Source organism: Mauremys reevesii, linkage group 15, assembly GCF_016161935.1.
Source record: "Mauremys reevesii isolate NIE-2019 linkage group 15, ASM1616193v1, whole genome shotgun sequence".
NCBI lineage: Eukaryota > Metazoa > Chordata > Testudines > Geoemydidae > Mauremys > Mauremys reevesii.
The window spans coordinates 13,275,382-13,292,661 of record NC_052637.1 but is presented as its reverse complement, the minus strand read 5'-3'; the positions used below and the strand labels follow the sequence as shown (position 1 = coordinate 13,292,661).

Genomic DNA, 17,280 nt, shown 5'->3' with positions numbered 1-17,280 from the left:
GCTTTTAACCCCTTCAGGGCAGGAATGGGGCAGCCGGCACACTACACCCACCTTTTAATTCTGTTGTAAGTTCCCCTTGTTCTTGGAGTAAGGGGCAGGGAAAACAGAAGTTCCCCATTCTACCTTCTCCCAGGTTCTGCAGAAAGAGGAGCGTCAAGAACCTGAGCTGAGAATCCTGAGTCCTTGCCGCTGAACCCTGAGAAACAAGAGCTCATCACTTCAAGTTTGGGTTGTCTTGTAGTTACAGGTGAGCACCGTCTTCCTGACTGTATTTCTATACCACCTTCTAAACAGGGGCATGACTTTGATTTGTGAATATTAGAGGGACAAGGTGGGTGAGATAATATCTTTATTGAACCAACTTTTGGTGGTGAACGAGAGATGCTTTTGAGCTACACAGAGCTCTTCTTCAGGTGAATATTAACAGTTTTAGCCTCTCCTTCCCACCACAGTAACAGTCAGCGTTCATAGCACCATTTCACAGATATGGAGCTTGAGATCCATGTCTTGTGACAGGTCCTCAGTTGAGGATCTGCTCGACTGACAGAAATGAAGCTACCTTGATTTACACCGGCTGAGGATCCGGCTTAGTGTGAGCCCCAATCATAGAATCAGAGAATTGGAAGGGACCTCGAGAGGTCATCTAATCGAGTCCCCTACTCTGAAGGCAGGACTAAGTATTATCTAGACCAGTGGTTCTTAACCTGGGTGCACGCACCCTGGGGTTGTTAGATGCCCTTTCTGGGGATGCCAGATTTTTTTAGAAGGTAAATCATCGAAAACACAAATTAAGCACAGGCAGGTAAGTACAACTACTTTGTTTCATCAAGCCATTTATTTATAAGCATTATACATTTATTAACGATTACTGTAATATACAAACAAAAAATATTTTCAAGTTTTTAAGCTAATTGTAGTAAAATTATTGAGACAATGAAGCTTGAGTATTTCTTGTGTGCTCAACTAGCACTGTTTCCACAAGTGGCGAAGACAACGCTGGAGATCCTTGTGCCATTTGCGACTTTCATCACTCTTACACATCAAAACAAAGGCCAGAAACCGCCTAAATGCAAGTGATGATGTGTGTGGCTATTTCAAAAATAGTTCCTTGTTTCTCACACATCATTGAACATAAGCAACAGCAGAAGAGTCACTGAGCTTGTAAACTTAAAAAACATGTAATTTTACATTTATTCTTAATTTTACTGCAAAATTAAAATAAATATATCATTCTCTTTCATTCTATAGTTATGATACATCTACTTTTAAAGAACTGACCTACTTCAGCGATTTTTGATAAGGGGTGCGAGAATATATTTTGAGAATCACAGGGTGCAGGCTGCAGTAAAGTTTAAGAACCACTAATCTAGACAATCCCTGAGAGATGTTTATCCCATCTGCTCTTAAAAATTTCCAGCGATGGAGATTCCACAACCTCCCTTGGCAATTTATTCCAGTGCTTAACCACTCTGACTGTTAGGAAGTTTTTCCTGATGTCGAACCTAAACCGCCATTGCTGAAATTGCTTCTTGTCCTATCCTCAGAGGTAAGGAGAAAAATTTTTCTCACTTCATAAATTATAACAAACTGATCTCTTATGAAGGGGTGAAAATTGTTCCTTTTCTACACGTACTGAAAGGCTGAATATACCAGGATATATTGTTAAATATAGGGGGAGGGATAGCTCAGTGGTCTGACCATTGGCCTGCTGAGCCCAATATTATGAACTCAATCCTTGAGTAGGCTCTTTCAGGTTCTGGGACAAAAAAAAAAGTTGGGGATTGGTTCTGTTTTGAGCAGGCGGTTGGACCAGATGACTTCCTGAGGTCCCTTCAAACCCTGATATTCTATTATTTATTTCCATTAATTCTAACAGATCAGTGCCTACAAACACTAGACCACATTGGAAATCTCAGTCCAAGATTTCAGTTGATGTATTTATTGATTTTGACTCGTAAGACATGGCATGATTCTGAGCATTGTCAGAAGTGAAATACAGCATTTAAGCATCAGTGTTACGCTCTGGTATGTCACCAGATGGGATATCATATGGCAGATAAGATCGTTTCTCTATCAGTACTTGACTACCAGAGAACCGGGCTGTTATAGTAATCATTGGTATCCCCATACACCCCCTCTTCCCTATCAGAGCAGTGTTCTGTTCTCAGACTGAGACTCCTGGCACTTTTCTCTGAAATCTACATTTAGTTTTAAAATTTCATCCCGTAACCAGGAGAGGGATTGAGTTTCTGAATATTTATGGAATTAATTAATGAGATTTGATTAACTTTTAACTCTATGTTCTTTCAATTCAATTGCACAGGGTGTTTTATTGTTCCTGGACTCAAACTATGGCAGACAGAGACTGGGGAAACCAAACGGCCATCACAGAATTCATCCTTCTGGGATTCGGGGATCTCCCTGACCTGCAAATTCTTCTCTTCCTGTTGTTCCAAGTGATCTACATGGCAACTGTGGCTGGGAACACCCTCATCGTAGTGCTCGTTGTGACTGACCAGCACCTTCACACCCCCATGTACTTCTTCCTGGGCAACTTGTCCTGCTTGGAGACCTGCTACACCTCAACCATCCTGCCCAGGTTGCTGGCCAGTCTCCTGACTGGGGACAAAATCAATTCAGTCAGTGGCTGCTTCACACAACTGTATTTCTGTGGTTCTCTGGGATGTACAGAATGCTATCTCCTAGCAGCGATGTCTTATGATCGGTATTTAGCGATATGTAAACCCCTGCACTATTCAACTCTTATGAATAGTAGGTTTTGTCTCCAGTTGGCTGCTGGGTCATGGTTAAATGGTTTTTTGGCTATTACCATCTTTGTCTTATTCCTATCGGAGTTAATATTCTGTGGCCCAAATGAAATTGACCATTTCTATTGTGATCCCATCCCACTGATGGAACTCTCCTGCAGTGACACCCACCAGGTCATATTGGTGGATTTCATAATAGCCTGTGTATTCACCTTGCCTCCATTCCTACTAACCCTGACATCCTACATATGCATCATCTCCACCATCCTGAGAATCCCTTCCACCAGTGGGAGACAAAAGGCCTTTTCCACCTGCTCCTCTCACCTGATTGTGGTGACAATTTTCTATGGATCCATAATGATTGTGTATCTGCTGCCAAAATGTGATACACTGAAAGACCTGAAGAAAGTGCTATCTCTTTGCCACACAGTCCTGACTCCCCTGATAAACCCCCTTATCTACAGCCTGAGAAACAGAGAGGTCAAGGAAGCCTTGTGCAAAGCAGTCCGTAAATGTGGCTTTCACAACAACGTGCATGTACACCTACATAATAATGTAACTTGAGGTTTTCAAAGCTACCTGGGTGATTTCAGCAATCAGCCCCCATTAAAATTAAGTTGAAAACTCCTTTTGAAAATCTCAGCACTCGGTGTTGTCCATCTCAGTAGAAGGACCAAGGTGGTTGATGGCCATAACCAGGTTTCCATCATGGTTATGGTTTTTAACTGGGCAGTAGGCAGAGTGGAGACAAAATTTTAATCATAAAAAAGCCATTTTTGATCTAAGTTAATGTTTGGACAATGAAAATAGTAACTCCTTGTGTAGCATATGTGGGGATGTAAGCCTGGGATATCTGCCACCCTGAAATTGTGCTTATTGCCTGCATAGCCCTCTGCAAACCAACCACCTTCACTGCACTCACACAGGCCGGACACAAACAACCAGGACCCCGCAATGACCTCTGGACACTTCACTAGGAACAACGTTATAGCTCTTATCTGTGACCAGCTCTGGCAAAACAACTGCTCCAGGCTCACTGGGCCCTTAGAGGCAGGAGGTTGGGCGGCCACAGAGAAGTAGATGCACATGCCAGGTCCCTGACATTGTCCAGACCAAGGGGCTTTCCAGGGCACACATAGAACTGAGACCAATTGTGCAGTTGAGTCTGTCAAATTGTCACTGATTAGAGACTCTGCCTGCAGCCCTTCAGGGCACCAGCTGCTCTTCTTCCACCAACTGCACAGAGAAGTTCAAAGGGAGGGGACCTGTTACAAAATTCACTGCAACTCACTGCAACAAGCACATGTCCCGAGAGGGCTAGTTCTCAATGCCTTGCAAAGCTACCACTTACCAACGGGCAGAACTCCTGTGGTGCCTAACACGGCAGTGCTGGCTCAGTCACTGGGAGCACGTCAGGGCTTGGCCAGATGTAGGGGACCTGGGCAACGGTGATGATGGTAGGGTTCCAACACAAAGGAAAGGATTTTCTAAGGGACCTAATGGAGTTAGGCACCAAATCACTTTGAAATTGGAGTTGGACTCTTAAATTCCATAAAAAGAACAGGAGTACTTGTGGAACCTTAGGGTATGTCTACACTATGGGATTACTCCGATTTTACAGAAACCGTTTTTTAAACGAGTCGAGTTTAAGTCGAGTGCACGCGGCCACACTAAGCACATTAATTCGGCGGTGTGCATCCATGTACCGAGGCTAGTGTCAATTTCCGGAACGTTGAACTGTGGGTAGCTATGCAATAGTTCCCGAACTCTCCCCTGCCCATTGGAATTCTGGGTTGAGATCCCAGTGCCTGATGGGGCAAAAACATTGTTGCGGGTGGTTCTGGGTACAGCCTCACCCTCCCTCCATGCAAGAAGCAGACAACCGTTTTGCGCTTTTCCCTGGGTGAACTGTGCAGACCCCATAGCATGACAAGCATGGAGCCTGCTCAGCTCAAGACAGCAATCATGGACATTGTAAACACCTCACGCATTCTTGTGCAGTCAATGCTGAACCAGGACCTGCAAAACCAGGCGAGGAGGAGGTGGCTATGGCAGCATGGCGACGAGAGGAATGAGGACATGGACACAGAATTCTCTCAAACCGTGGGCCCCTGTGCTTTGGAGATCATGCTGGTAATGGGGCAGGTTCTAGCCATTGAACACCGATTTTGGGCCCGGGAAACAAGCACAGACTGGTGGGACCGCATAGTGTTGCAGTGGTGGTACGATTCCCAGTGGCTGAGAAACTTTCGCATGCATAAGGGCACTTTCATGGAACTTTGTGACTTGCTTTCCTCTGCCCTGAAACGTCAGAATACCAAGATGAGAGCAGCCCTCACAGTTGAGAAGCAAGTGGCGATAGCCCTCTGGAAGTTTGCAACGCCAGACAGCTACCAGTCAGTCTGGAATCAATTTGGAGTGGGCAAATCTACTGTGGGGGCCGCTGTGATGCAAGTAGCCAAAGCAATCATTAAGCTGCTGCTATGAAAGGTTGTGACTCTTGGACATGTGCAGGTCATAGTGGATGGCTTTGCTGCAAAGGGATTCCCTAACTGTGGTGGGGCGATAGATGGAACCCATATCCCAATCTTGGCACCGGAGCACCAGGGCACCCACTACAAAGTACAAGGGGTACTTTTCCATGGTGCCGCAAGCACTGGTGGATCACAAGGGAAGTTTCACCAACATCCACGTGGGTTGGCCGGGAAGGGTTCATGACGCTCGCATCTTCAGGAACACTACTCTGTTCAAACGGCTGCAGCAAGGGAATTAATTCCCAGACCAGAAAATAACAGTTGGGGATGTCGAAATGCCTGTCGTTATCCTGGGGGACCCAGCATATCCCTTGATGCCATGGTTCATGAAACCGTACACAGGCAGCCTGGACAGTAGTCAGGAGCAGTTCAACTACAGGCTGAGCAAGTGCAGAATGGTGGTAGAATGTGCATTTGGCCATTTAAAGGTGTGCTGGCGCACATTACTGACTCACTCAGACCTGAGCCAAACCAATGTCCCCTTTGTTATTGCTGCTTGCTGTGTGCTCCACAGTCTCTGTGAGAGTAAGGGGGAGACCTTTATGGCAGGGTGGGAGGCTGAGGCAAATCATCTGGCCGTTGATTATGCAAAGCCAGACACCAGGGCGATTAGAAGAGCACACCAGGAAGCGGTGCACATCAGAGAAGCTTTGAAAACCAGTTTCATCATGGGCCAGGGTACAGTGTGACTGTTGTGTTTGTTTCTCCTTGATGAACCGCCCCCCCCCCTTGATTCACTCACAGCTTGCTTTCTAAGGAAATAAAGTCACTCTCATTTAAAAATCATGTATTCTTTATTACTTAATTATAAAAAGAGGGAGAGAACTGACAAGGTAGCCCGGGTGGGGTTTGGGAGGAGGACAGTAGGGAAAGAAAAGGCCACTAAAAAAATTTCATAATAATGAGAGCCTTTTCCTTGGGCTGTCCACTGGGGTGGAGTGGGCGGGCGCACGGAGCCTACCCCCACGAGTTCTTACTCGTCTGGCGGGTGAGGAGGCTAAGGAACATGGTGAGGGGGAACGGTGGTTATACAGGGGCTGCAGCGGCACTCTGTGATCCTGCTGCCGTTCTTCTGCAGCCTTCATCTATCCAGCGCCCTCCTTTCCCAAATAGCAAGCAAAGCCCATTGAGTGCTGCTTCTTTCCTGTTAATGTGCAGCTGCAGAAATCACTCCGTGGCTGGTATCATGGAAGATCAATGCTAAATGCCCCCCTTCCCCACCCCCCACAACTGTGTGGCTGGTAGCAGGAAAGATCCCTGCTAGCCAAAAGCGGAAAAGCTCAGCGCCAATTGCCCCCTCCTTCCCCCCGCTTGGCTACCTGCATGGAAGGATTTCTTTTAAGCCACAGGCAAACAGCCCAGTAGAAATGGCCATCTCTGTCCCCTTACTTAAATTCCTGAATTTCAACCAGGTTACCCTGAACGATATCACTCTCCTGAGGATAACACAGCAAGATAAAGAACGGATGTTGCTTGAATGCCAGCAATCACCGGGACCATACGCAGCTAGGCTTTGTCATGCAATGATAGCAGATTACATGTTACATGCATGGTGTGGTCAAGTGTCCTACCATGGAGGATGGAATAAAGCAGCACTGCCCAGAAACCTTCTGCAAAGGCTTTTGGAGTACCTCCAGGAGAGCTTCATGGAGATGTCCCTGGAGGATTTCCGCTCCGTCCCCAGACATGTTAACAGACTTTTCCAGTAACTGTACTGGCCGCGAATGTATTCCAAGTCCTTAGGGCAAATTAATCATTAAAAAACGCTTGCTTTTAAACCATGTCTTATATTTACAAGGTAAACTCACCAGAGGTCCCTTCCATGGCTTCATTGTCTGGGATAGTTGCTTGGGAGGGCTGGGAGGGTAATTCCATCAGGGTGAGAAAAAGCTCCCGGCTGTTGGGGAGAACGGAGTGCTGTGTGCTCTCTACAAGCTCGTCCTCCTCTTCCTCCTCCTCATCTTCCCCATCCGCAGAATCCTCAGCCATGGCTGTGATTACCACCCCCACCTTGGAATCCACGGACAGGGGTGGGGTAATGGTGGCAAACCCCCCTAGAATTGCATGCAGCTCAGCATAGAAGCAGCATGTTTTCGGCCCTGCCCCGGACTTTCCGTTTGCTTCCTTGGTTTTCTGGTAGGCTTGTCTGAGCTCCTTAACTTTCACACGGCACTGTACTGAGTCCCTGGTGTGGCCTCTTTGCATCATGGCCTTGGAAATTTTTTCAAATGTTTTTTTCATTTCGTCTTTTCGAATGGAGTTCTGTTAGCACAGAATCCTCTCCCCATACAGCGATCAGATCCAGTACCTCCCATGCAGTCCATGCTGGAGCTCTTTTTCGATTCTCAGGAGACTGCATTGTTACCTGATGAACTCTGCATGGTCACCTGTGCTGATGATCTCTCCACGCTGGGCGAACAGGAAATGAAATTCAAAAGTTCGCGGGGCTTTTCCTCTCTACCTGGCCAATGCATCCGACTCCAGATTGCTGTCCAGAGCGGTCAAAATGGTGCACTGTGGGATAGCTCCTGGAGACCAATACCATCGATTTGCAGCCACACTAACCCTAATCCGACATGGCAATACCGATTTGAGCGCTACTCTCCTCGTCAGGGAAGAGTACAGAAATTGATTTAAAGAGCCCTTTATATCGATATAAAGGGCTTTGTTGTGTGGACGTGTGCAGGGTTAAATCGGTTTAACACTCCTAAATTCGGTTTAAATGCGTAGTGTAGACCAGGCCTTAGGCCTGGTCTACACTACACGTTTAAACCGATTTTAGGAGCGTTAAACCGATTTAACGCCGCACCCGTCCACACTATGAGGCCCTTTATATCGATATAAAGGGCTCTTTAAATTGGTTTCTGTACTCCTCCCCAATGAGAGGAGTAGCGCTAAAATCAGTATTACCATATCGGATTAGGGTTAGTGTGGCCACAAATCACTGCTCTACAGCCAAAATACTTCTGAAATAAATGTTGTCAAACTTTACTAATTCTGGGTCACTGAGAACGAAAATGATGCTTAAAATTGTTGATTGGCTCTAGTTTTCAAGATATGCTATTGGGTCAGTATATATGACCCTTGACTTGGGAATATCGGAGGATAAGTGAGTTATAAAGGGAAGGGATCTCAATTTAAACCAGAAATAACTAAAATACATCTTTGACTGGATCTATGAATAAATCTATGACTGGGTTTGGACAGTACTTCCTTTTTAGGCAAAACAATGAATGATGCAATCTGAAGCTGGTACTGTGTCATGCATGATATGAATTGCATCATGTTATTCCTAGAAGTCATGGATGATGCAATCATAATGACGCTTACATCACTCTGCTGAACAAATTGCCCTATATCAGCTCTAGAAATCATACAGTGTTGTGCTCTCTTATTTGTCAGTGTTTGATTTTGCAAAGGGACACATTTCTGTTTAGCCAAAGTGAGCAGAGATGCCTCGTACTTGTGTGAACAGTGCAGATAACTTCTGCTATGTTTGTGGTGAAGTGACTTTTGCATCACAAAAGCGCAGTATAACCACTATGGTTAAGAAAGCCTATCACCTTTATTTTGGCTGCAAAATTGGAGATCAGGACAAGAGGTGGGCCCCACACATATGCTGCAACACTTGTGCAACAAATCTTCGCCAGTGATTGAACAGGAAAAGGAAATCTATGCCTTTTGCAGTGCCAATGATTTGGAGAGAGCCAACAGATCATACCAGCAATTGTTACTTCTGCATGGTGCCTCCAGTTGGGAAAGGTGTGTCAAAGAAGAAAAAGTGGACTGTGCATTATCCAAACATTCCATCAGCTATACGCCCAGTCATAGGCGGCAGGTTTGTATAATTTTTGGTGGGGCCCAAAATGGTGGTGCCCCCCCACTCCCGCCCTGTAAGCCGATATAAAATGAAGCTACAACGTGTCAGCGCCACAAGATTACAAGGGTCAATTAAAAGTGGAAAGTCAGAAGCAGCACTTGCCTACTTCAATATTCAGTATTATATTTTGTTGCACCTGTTGTGATGAAGTGGGAATGTTCTTAATATTTTCTCTGAATACTGTGTGGGTGCCTCAGTTTCCCCTGCAAGATGCCAACTGAAGGTGTTGGGGACAAAGAGATCAGGTGGCCTCCTTGTCCAGAAGAGACACAGAGGCCAGAGGAGGGAGTGTCAGTTTGGAGCTGGCTGGGGAAATGGGGAGAGACTCAGAACTTGGTTCTGGGCTCCCACCCGCAAGATGGATCTGACAGAGGGGTTCTGTTTTCTGTACCAACAAGCTCTGTTTAAACTGTGTTCCGTCATCTAAAAACCTTCTGTTTTACAGTCTGGCTGAGAGTCACATCTGACTGCGGAGTTGGGGTGCAGGGACCTCTGGCTGCCCCAGGACCCGCCTGGGCGGACTCACTGCGGAAAGTGCATGGTGTGGAAGTGCATGCTGAATGCTCTGAGGTCAGACCCAGGAAGGTGTAAGCTTCTTGCCCTGGAGACAGTCTGCTCAGAGAGGAGGCTCCCAGAGGCCTGACTGGCTTTGAAGGAGTGGTTCCAGAGCATCCCAGCATCCCCTCCCACACCATGCACTTCCCAGAAGTCCGCACAGTCACTAACACTCCTCCTCTGGCCTTTGTCAAGAAGGCTAACAGCATTTTGGGCTATATAAGTAGGGGCATTGCCAGCAGATCGAGGGACATGATCATTCTCCTCTATTCAACATTGGTGAGGCCTCATCTAGAGTACTACGTGCAGTTTTGGGCCCCACATTGCAAGAAGGATGTGGAAAATTGGAAAATCCAGTGGAGGGCAACAGAAATGATTAGGGGGCTGGAGCACATGACTTCTGAGGAGAGGCTGAGGGAACTGGGATTATTTAGTCTGCAGAAGAGAAGAATGAGGGGGGATTTGATAGCTGCTTTCAACTACCTGAAAGGGGGTTACAAAGAGGATGGATCTAGACTGTTCTCAGTGGTAGCAGAGGACAGAACAAGGAGTAATGGTCTCAAGTTGCAGTGGGGGAGGTTTAGGTTGGATATTAAGAAAAACTTTTTCACTAGGAGGGTGGTGAAACACTGGAATGGGTTACCTAGGGAGGTGGTGCAATCTCCTTCCTTAGAGGTTTTTAAGGCCCGGCTTGACAAAGCCCTGGCTGGGATGATTTAGTTGGGAATTGGTCCTGCTTTGAGTATGAGGTTGGACTAGATGACCTCCTGAGGCCCCTTCCAATCCTGATATTCTATGATACTCTAAACTGACCACCAAATTTAAGTTGCGTGTTTTTCCCGTCAGGTGAGGACTCTGGGGCAGGGCTGGGGATAAGGAACTTGGGGTGCACACAGGCTGCCCCAGGGCTAGGGCCAAAGAGGACTCTCTTCCACCCTCCCTTGCAGCAGCAAGCTCTAGGGGAGGGACCCCTCCTCTCCCCTGCAGTTCACTGCACATGCTCCTAGGTCCCTCTCAGGTCCAGAAAGCCCACTTGCCTCCCCTATGGTGGGTACCGAAGGGGGAGGTTGCCATCACGTGTGGCCTCCCTGCTGCCACCCCTCACCATAGCCTCACTGGGGATGGGGCTGCCCCTTGCCCAGCATGGTGCAGGAGTGGGGACTGCAGGGTGGTAGCTGGGGAGGGGCACAGTATCACAAAATTCACCTAAGCCCCAGCTGCACAGGTCTAGGAAGCTCCCCTCCCCAGTGGTGTAGCCAGGTTCTAACATCAGGGGGAGCGAACACGTAAAAAAAGATGCCAGCCAACATATCCAATTACTAATCAGGTAGTTCTATAACAGGCTATAACAGGCTGCCCTGGACCCCATACCCCCTGAAGCACAAGGTAGGGGTAGGCACCACCATGTTGTGCAACAAACACTTGATAATATTACTGGACTTAGTGATGGACAATGCGGGCAGGTGGGTATTATGTCATTCAATCATTCAACCCATAAAATTGCACACATTTTGCCTCAGTGAAATTAAATATCCAGAGAATTACTGGGCCTGTGATGATGACCAGGGCTTGCTCACCTGTGGCTCCCCCTCCCTGTGCTGTGGAGGCACAGCCAGGCAGGTCTGCATCTGCAGGCAGGCACCCTGCCTCATGTGCAGCTCCCGTGGGCCCTGATAGCCACTAGACTGGGAGCCTCGGCCAATGGAATGGGCTGGGCTGGGGGGCGGAAGGCAAAGGGGGAGATTGTAGGGAGCTTTGGAGGAGGGGAGGCAGTGGGGGAGGGGAGTGGGCTGGCACAAAGGGGAGGGCTCTCTGGAGAGGAGTGACAGGGGCACAGGGGTCATTGGGAGTCTCTCGAGGGGGCAGAGGGTTGTGTGGGTCTCTGTGGGGCAGGAAGCTGTGATGGGCGGAGCCAGCTGCAACCTGGGTCTGCTCTGTGGGGGGTGTTGCTATAGTCCCCTCAGGAAGCTCCCCCCATCCTGTGTATTTTATACCAGCCCCGGGGTGCCCATTGCTGCTCCTTTCCCCACCCACGGCTCCATCTGTCTGTCCCCACAACCCCCCAGCTGTGTCCGTCTGTCTGTCCTCACAACCCCCCTGGCTGTGTCCTGGTGTGTGTCTGTCCCACAACCCTCTGGCTGTGTCCTTGATTCTGTCTGTCCCACAACCTCCAACTGTGTCTGTCTGGCTGCCCCCACCACCCCCGGCTGTGTGGTGTCTGTCCCACAACCCCCCAGCTGTGTCTGTTTGTCCCCACCAATGCCCCCCCCCCGGCTGTGTCTTTATGTCTGTCTGTCCCCTCCACCCCCAGCTGTGTGTGTCTGTGCCACAACCCCCCTGGCTGTGTCCTTATGTCTGTCTGTCCCACAACACCCGGCTATGTCTGTCTGGCTGCTCCCACCACTCCCGGCTGTGTCTGTCTGTCCCCAACCCCACCCCCGCTGTGTGTGTCTGTCCCACAACCCCCTGGCTGTGTCCTTGTGTCTGGCTGCCCCCACCACCCCCAGCTGTGTGTGTCTGTCCCCCCGCTGTGTGTGTCTGTCCCACAATCCCCTGGCTGTGTCTGTTTGTCCCCACCAAACCCCCCTCCCTGGCTGTGTCTCTGTGTCTGGCTGCCCCCACAGCTCACCGGCTGAGTCTGTCTGACAGGCACAGACCCTGCTGCTCGCTCTGCCCAGGGCTCAGCCGCTGCCTGTGGCTCGCTTCCCCTCCCTGCTGTGGAGGCACGGCCAGGCAGCTCCGGCACCGCCCCCGGCAGCTCCCATTGGCTGGGGTTCCCGGCCAATGGGCTGTGAGCCCAGTCGCTGCTGGGGCCTCTCCCGGGAGCTGCCGCTGCAGTGAGAGCACCCGGCATTGCGACGCGGGGACCCCCGAAGCACAGGGCCTGGGGCCCAAACATTGGTGGAGCTGGGCCCAGCTTCAGGATTATTGGTGGGGCCTGGGCCCCACTGGCCCATAGAACTCGCCGCCTATGCACCCAGTACCCCACGGAGAAGGACTGCCAGTTCCTGATGTACCAGAATCATTCTCACTTGAGTCAGACGAGGAAGAGGAAGAGGATAAAACTTCTGGTCCTGAACCATCAATGTCACAGGACCCACATTTTCTCCCATCCTCCTCCTCTGAACCACACCTCATAACACAAGGTGAACTGAATGACCTTGTCAGGGATTTGGAACTACCCAAGAGTAAGGCAGAGCTGTTGGTCTCCAGACTACAGCAGTGGAATCTCCTGGCAGGTGATGTTAGGGTTTCCATGTTCCGTGACTGTCAAAAGGATCTTGTCCCGTTCTTCTTCATGGAAGGTGATCTTGAAGCCTGCAACAACATCGATGGTGTGATGGCAGCCCTCAACATCGTTCACGATCCAGATGAGTGGAGACTGTTCATTGATTCATCGAAGACAAGTCTTAAAGCTGTTTTACTGCATAATGGCAATGTTTTGCCATCAATTCCAGTTGGTCATGCAGTCCATATGAAGGAAACCTATGACAACATGAAACAACTTTTGTGGTGCATAAACTATGACCAACATCAGTGGCAGCTTTGTGGTGATTTGAAGGTTGTTTCTCTCTTGCTTGGTCTGCAGACTGGATACACAAAGTACTGCTGTTTTCTCTGCGAATGGGATAGCCGTGCAAGAGATTCCCACTACATCAAGAAAGATTGGCCACTCTGACAGTCATTGGAGCCTGGGAGGAAAACTGTTCAGCATCCAGCACTTGTTGAATCAAGGAAGATTTTGTTACCACCCTTACACATCAAGCTGGGTCTGATGAAGAACTTTGTCAAGGCCATTGGCAAAACACAAGCAGCTTTCAAGTACCTCCGTGGAAAATTTCCAAGGTTAAGTGAAGCTAAGATAAAGGAAGGTGTCTTTGTTGGTCCTCAGATTCGTGAACTTCTTCGAGATGATGCATTTGACCATGCACTGCGTGGCAAGGAAAAGACAGCGTGTAAAGCCTTCCAGTTAGTGGCAATACATTTTCTCAGAAACAACAAGGCAGACAACTACAGGTTGTTGGTGGAAAACCTCCTCAAGGCATACAAAAGCCTTGGTTGCAACATGTCACTAAAGAGACATTTTTTGCACTCTCATCTAGATTTTTTTCCAGCGAACTGCAGAGCAGTGAGCGATGAGCATGGCGAGTGATTTCACTAGGACATTGCAACAACAGAGAAATGCTATCGGGGCAAATGGAACCCATCAATGCTTGCAGACTATTGCTGGACAGTGACAAGAGATGCTCCATTTAATGAATACAAGAGACAAGCCAAGAAGCGCCGAGTAGACACTGAATAGGACTAAACTATGTACATAATAGTTTTTTGCCTTTTGTTTCATAATAAATTTTATTTATATAACCCTTTTGCTGATTTTTAAAGTGTTACATAAACAGGACAGGTGAAATATTATCATGTAAAGCAACCATAAACACATGAAAAGACCTAGGTTTACAATTTATGATTAAAACTCTACTATCTACACAATATACATAGACATAAAATGTAAAAACTTAAATATCTTAGAAACAGTAGCCAATCAGCTGTTTTAATTGTCATATTTGAATTCAGCACATTAAAATACATAATAAATAGCACATTTTATCTCTGAAGCAGACGACTTCTCAAAAATTGTAGACCAGTGAAATCGACGGTATTGGCCTCCGGGCGGTATCCCACAGTGCACCACTGTGACCGCTCTGGACAGCAATCTGAACTCGGATGCAGTGGCCAGGTAGACAGGAAAAGCCCTGCGAACTTTTGAATTTCATTTCCTGTTTGCCCAGCGTGGAGCTCCGATCAGCATGGGTGGCGATGCAGTCCCAAATCCAAAAAGAGCTCCAGCATGGACCGTATGGGAGATACTGGATCTGATCGCTGTATGGGGAGACAAATATGTTCTATCAGAGCCCTGTTACAGAAGACGAAATGACAAAACGTTTGAAAAAAATCTCCAGGCGATGATACAGAGTCCACAGCACAGTGCTGCGTGACAAGCGTAATGGAAAGCCAAAGAATCAAATGGACGCTCATGGAGGGAGGGAGGGGGTACTGAGGACTCCAGCTATCCCACAGTCCACAGCAGTCTCTGAAAAGCGTCTGCATTCTTGGCTGAGCTCCCAATGCCTGTAGGGTCAAACACATTGTCTGGGTGGTTCAGGGTATAGCTCGTCAATTTACCCCCTCCCCCCTCCCGTGAAAGAAAAGGGAATTAAATCGTTTCTTGACTTTTTTCAATGTCACCCTATGTCTACTGAATGCTGCTGGTAGACGCGATGCTGTGGCAGTGAAGAGCAGTATCCGCTCCTCTTCCCTCCCCGGTGGCAGATGGTACAATATGTTTGATAGCTGATGAATACCATCATCTGCCCATAAGTGCTCCTGGCTGGCCTCAGGTGAGGCTGGCCGGGGGCACCAGGGTAAAAATAGGAATGATTCCAGGTCATTCCCAGTAGATGGTACAGAACGGCTGGTAACCGTCCTCATCATAGCAACTGGGAGCTGAGCTTCATCAGCCCCCTCCCTTTCATGTGTAAAGAAAAGCTTCTGTACTGCCTGGACTATCATAGCAGCGGGATGCTGGGCTCCTCTCCCCCGCACCGTTTAATGTCCTGCCTGGACTATCATAGCAGCTGGAGGCTGCCTTCCCCTCATTTTATCTCACTAACAAGTCACTGTTTCTTATTCCTGCATTCTTTATTACTTCATGACACAAATGGGGGGGACACTGCCACGGTAGCCCAGGAAGGTTGGGGAAAGAGGGAAGTAATGGGTGGGGTTGTTGCAGGGGCACCCCCCGTGAATGGCATGCAGCTCACCATTTCTGCAGGGTCTGACACGGAGCAGCTGTGCTCTCTGGTTCTCTGATACACTGGTTCTCTAATACACTAGCCCCATATTCTAGGCAGGGCTGATTCTATTTTTAGATACCATAAAGGAGGGATTGACTCGGGGAGTCATTCCCATTTTTGTCTTTGTGCCCCAGGCCGACCTCAGCCAGGGGCACCCATGACTGCAGCAGACAGTACAGAACAACAGATAACCGTCATCTCATTGCCAATTTACAACGGCAGCAGACAGTACAGAATGACAGATAACCATCATCTCATTGCCAATTTACAATGGCAGCAGATGGTACAGAAAGACTGATAACCATCTCTGCTATCATGCAAAAGCAAATGAATGCTGCTGTGTAGCGCTACAGTATTGCCTCTGTCAGCGGCATCCAGTACACATATGGTGACCGTGACAAAAGGCAAAACAGGCTCCATGGTTGCCATGCTATGGCGTCTGCCAGGGCAAAACCAGGGAAAAAGGGCGCAAAATGATTGTCTGCCATTGCTTTCCCAGAGGAAGGAGTGACCGACGACATTTACCCAGAACCACTCGCGACAATGATTTTTGCCCCATCAGGCACTGGGATCTCAACCCAGATTTCCAAGGGACAGGGGAGACTGCAGAAACTATGGGATAGCTACGGAATAGCTACCGACAGTGCAACGCTCCAGAAATCGACGCTAGCCTTGGACCATGGACGCACACCGCCGAATTAATGTGCTTAGTGTGGCCACATGCACTCGACTTTATACAATCTGTTTTACAAAACCGGTTTATGTAAAATCGGAATAATCCCGTAGTGTAGACGTACCCTTAAATTCTTTCAGATGTTTAGGCTCAAGGCTTTACGGCACCCTACAGGAACAAAGAGACATATACAGCTTAAATCACCCAGACAGCTTTGAAAAACTCAAGCTAAGTTATTATCCTGGAGTCTCTGCAAATTTTTGTGAAAGCCACATTTACTGACTGCTTTGAACAAGGCTTCCTTGACCTCTCTGTTTCTCAGGCTGTAGATGCGGGGGTTTAGCAGAGGAGTCAGGACTCTGTAGCAAAAAGAGATAACTTTTTTCAGGTCTCTCAGTGTATCACATTCCAGTAGCAGGTAGACAATCATTATGGTTCCATAGAAAATTGTCACCACAATGAGGTGAGAGGAGCAGGTGGAAAAGGCCTTTTGTCTTCCGGTGGTGGAAGGGATTCTCAGGATGGTGGCAATAATGCACACATAGGATGTCAGGGTTAGTAGGAATGGAGGCAGGGTGAATACAGAGACTAATATGAAATCCATCAATATGACTTGCTGGGTGTCACTGTAATAGAGTTCCATCAGTGGGATGACATCACAATAGAAATGGTCATTTTAATTTGGGCCACAGAATATTAACTGTGATAGCAATAAGACAAAGATGGTAATAGCCAAAAACAAACAAACAAAAAACAAAAACACACCAAAAACTAACAACATTTAACAGGGAGCCATAAGCCAATTGGAGGTAAAACCTGGTATTCATAAGAGTTGAATAGTTCAGGGGTTTATGTATCAGTAAATACTGATCATAAGACATCACTGCTAGGAGATAGCATTCTGTATATGCCACAAAAGCAAAGAAATACAACTGCGTGATGCAGCCACTGACTGAGGTGGTTTTGTCCCCAATCAGGAGACTGGCCAGAATCCTTTGCAGGATGATTGTGGTGG

At 47.9% G+C, this 17,280-nt stretch overlaps 1 protein-coding gene across 1 annotated transcript; it reads left to right on the top strand.

Annotated features, from left to right (window-relative positions):
• Positions 1-47: 47 nt before the first annotated feature.
• Positions 48-3,332, top strand: LOC120383084 (olfactory receptor 6F1-like). Its single transcript, XM_039500716.1, has 2 exons — positions 48-247; positions 2,324-3,332. The coding sequence occupies exon 2, from the start codon at positions 2,352-2,354 to the stop codon at positions 3,330-3,332; it is 981 nt and encodes a 326-aa protein (XP_039356650.1). The 5' UTR covers positions 48-247; positions 2,324-2,351.
• Positions 3,333-17,280: the final 13,948 nt, after the last annotated feature.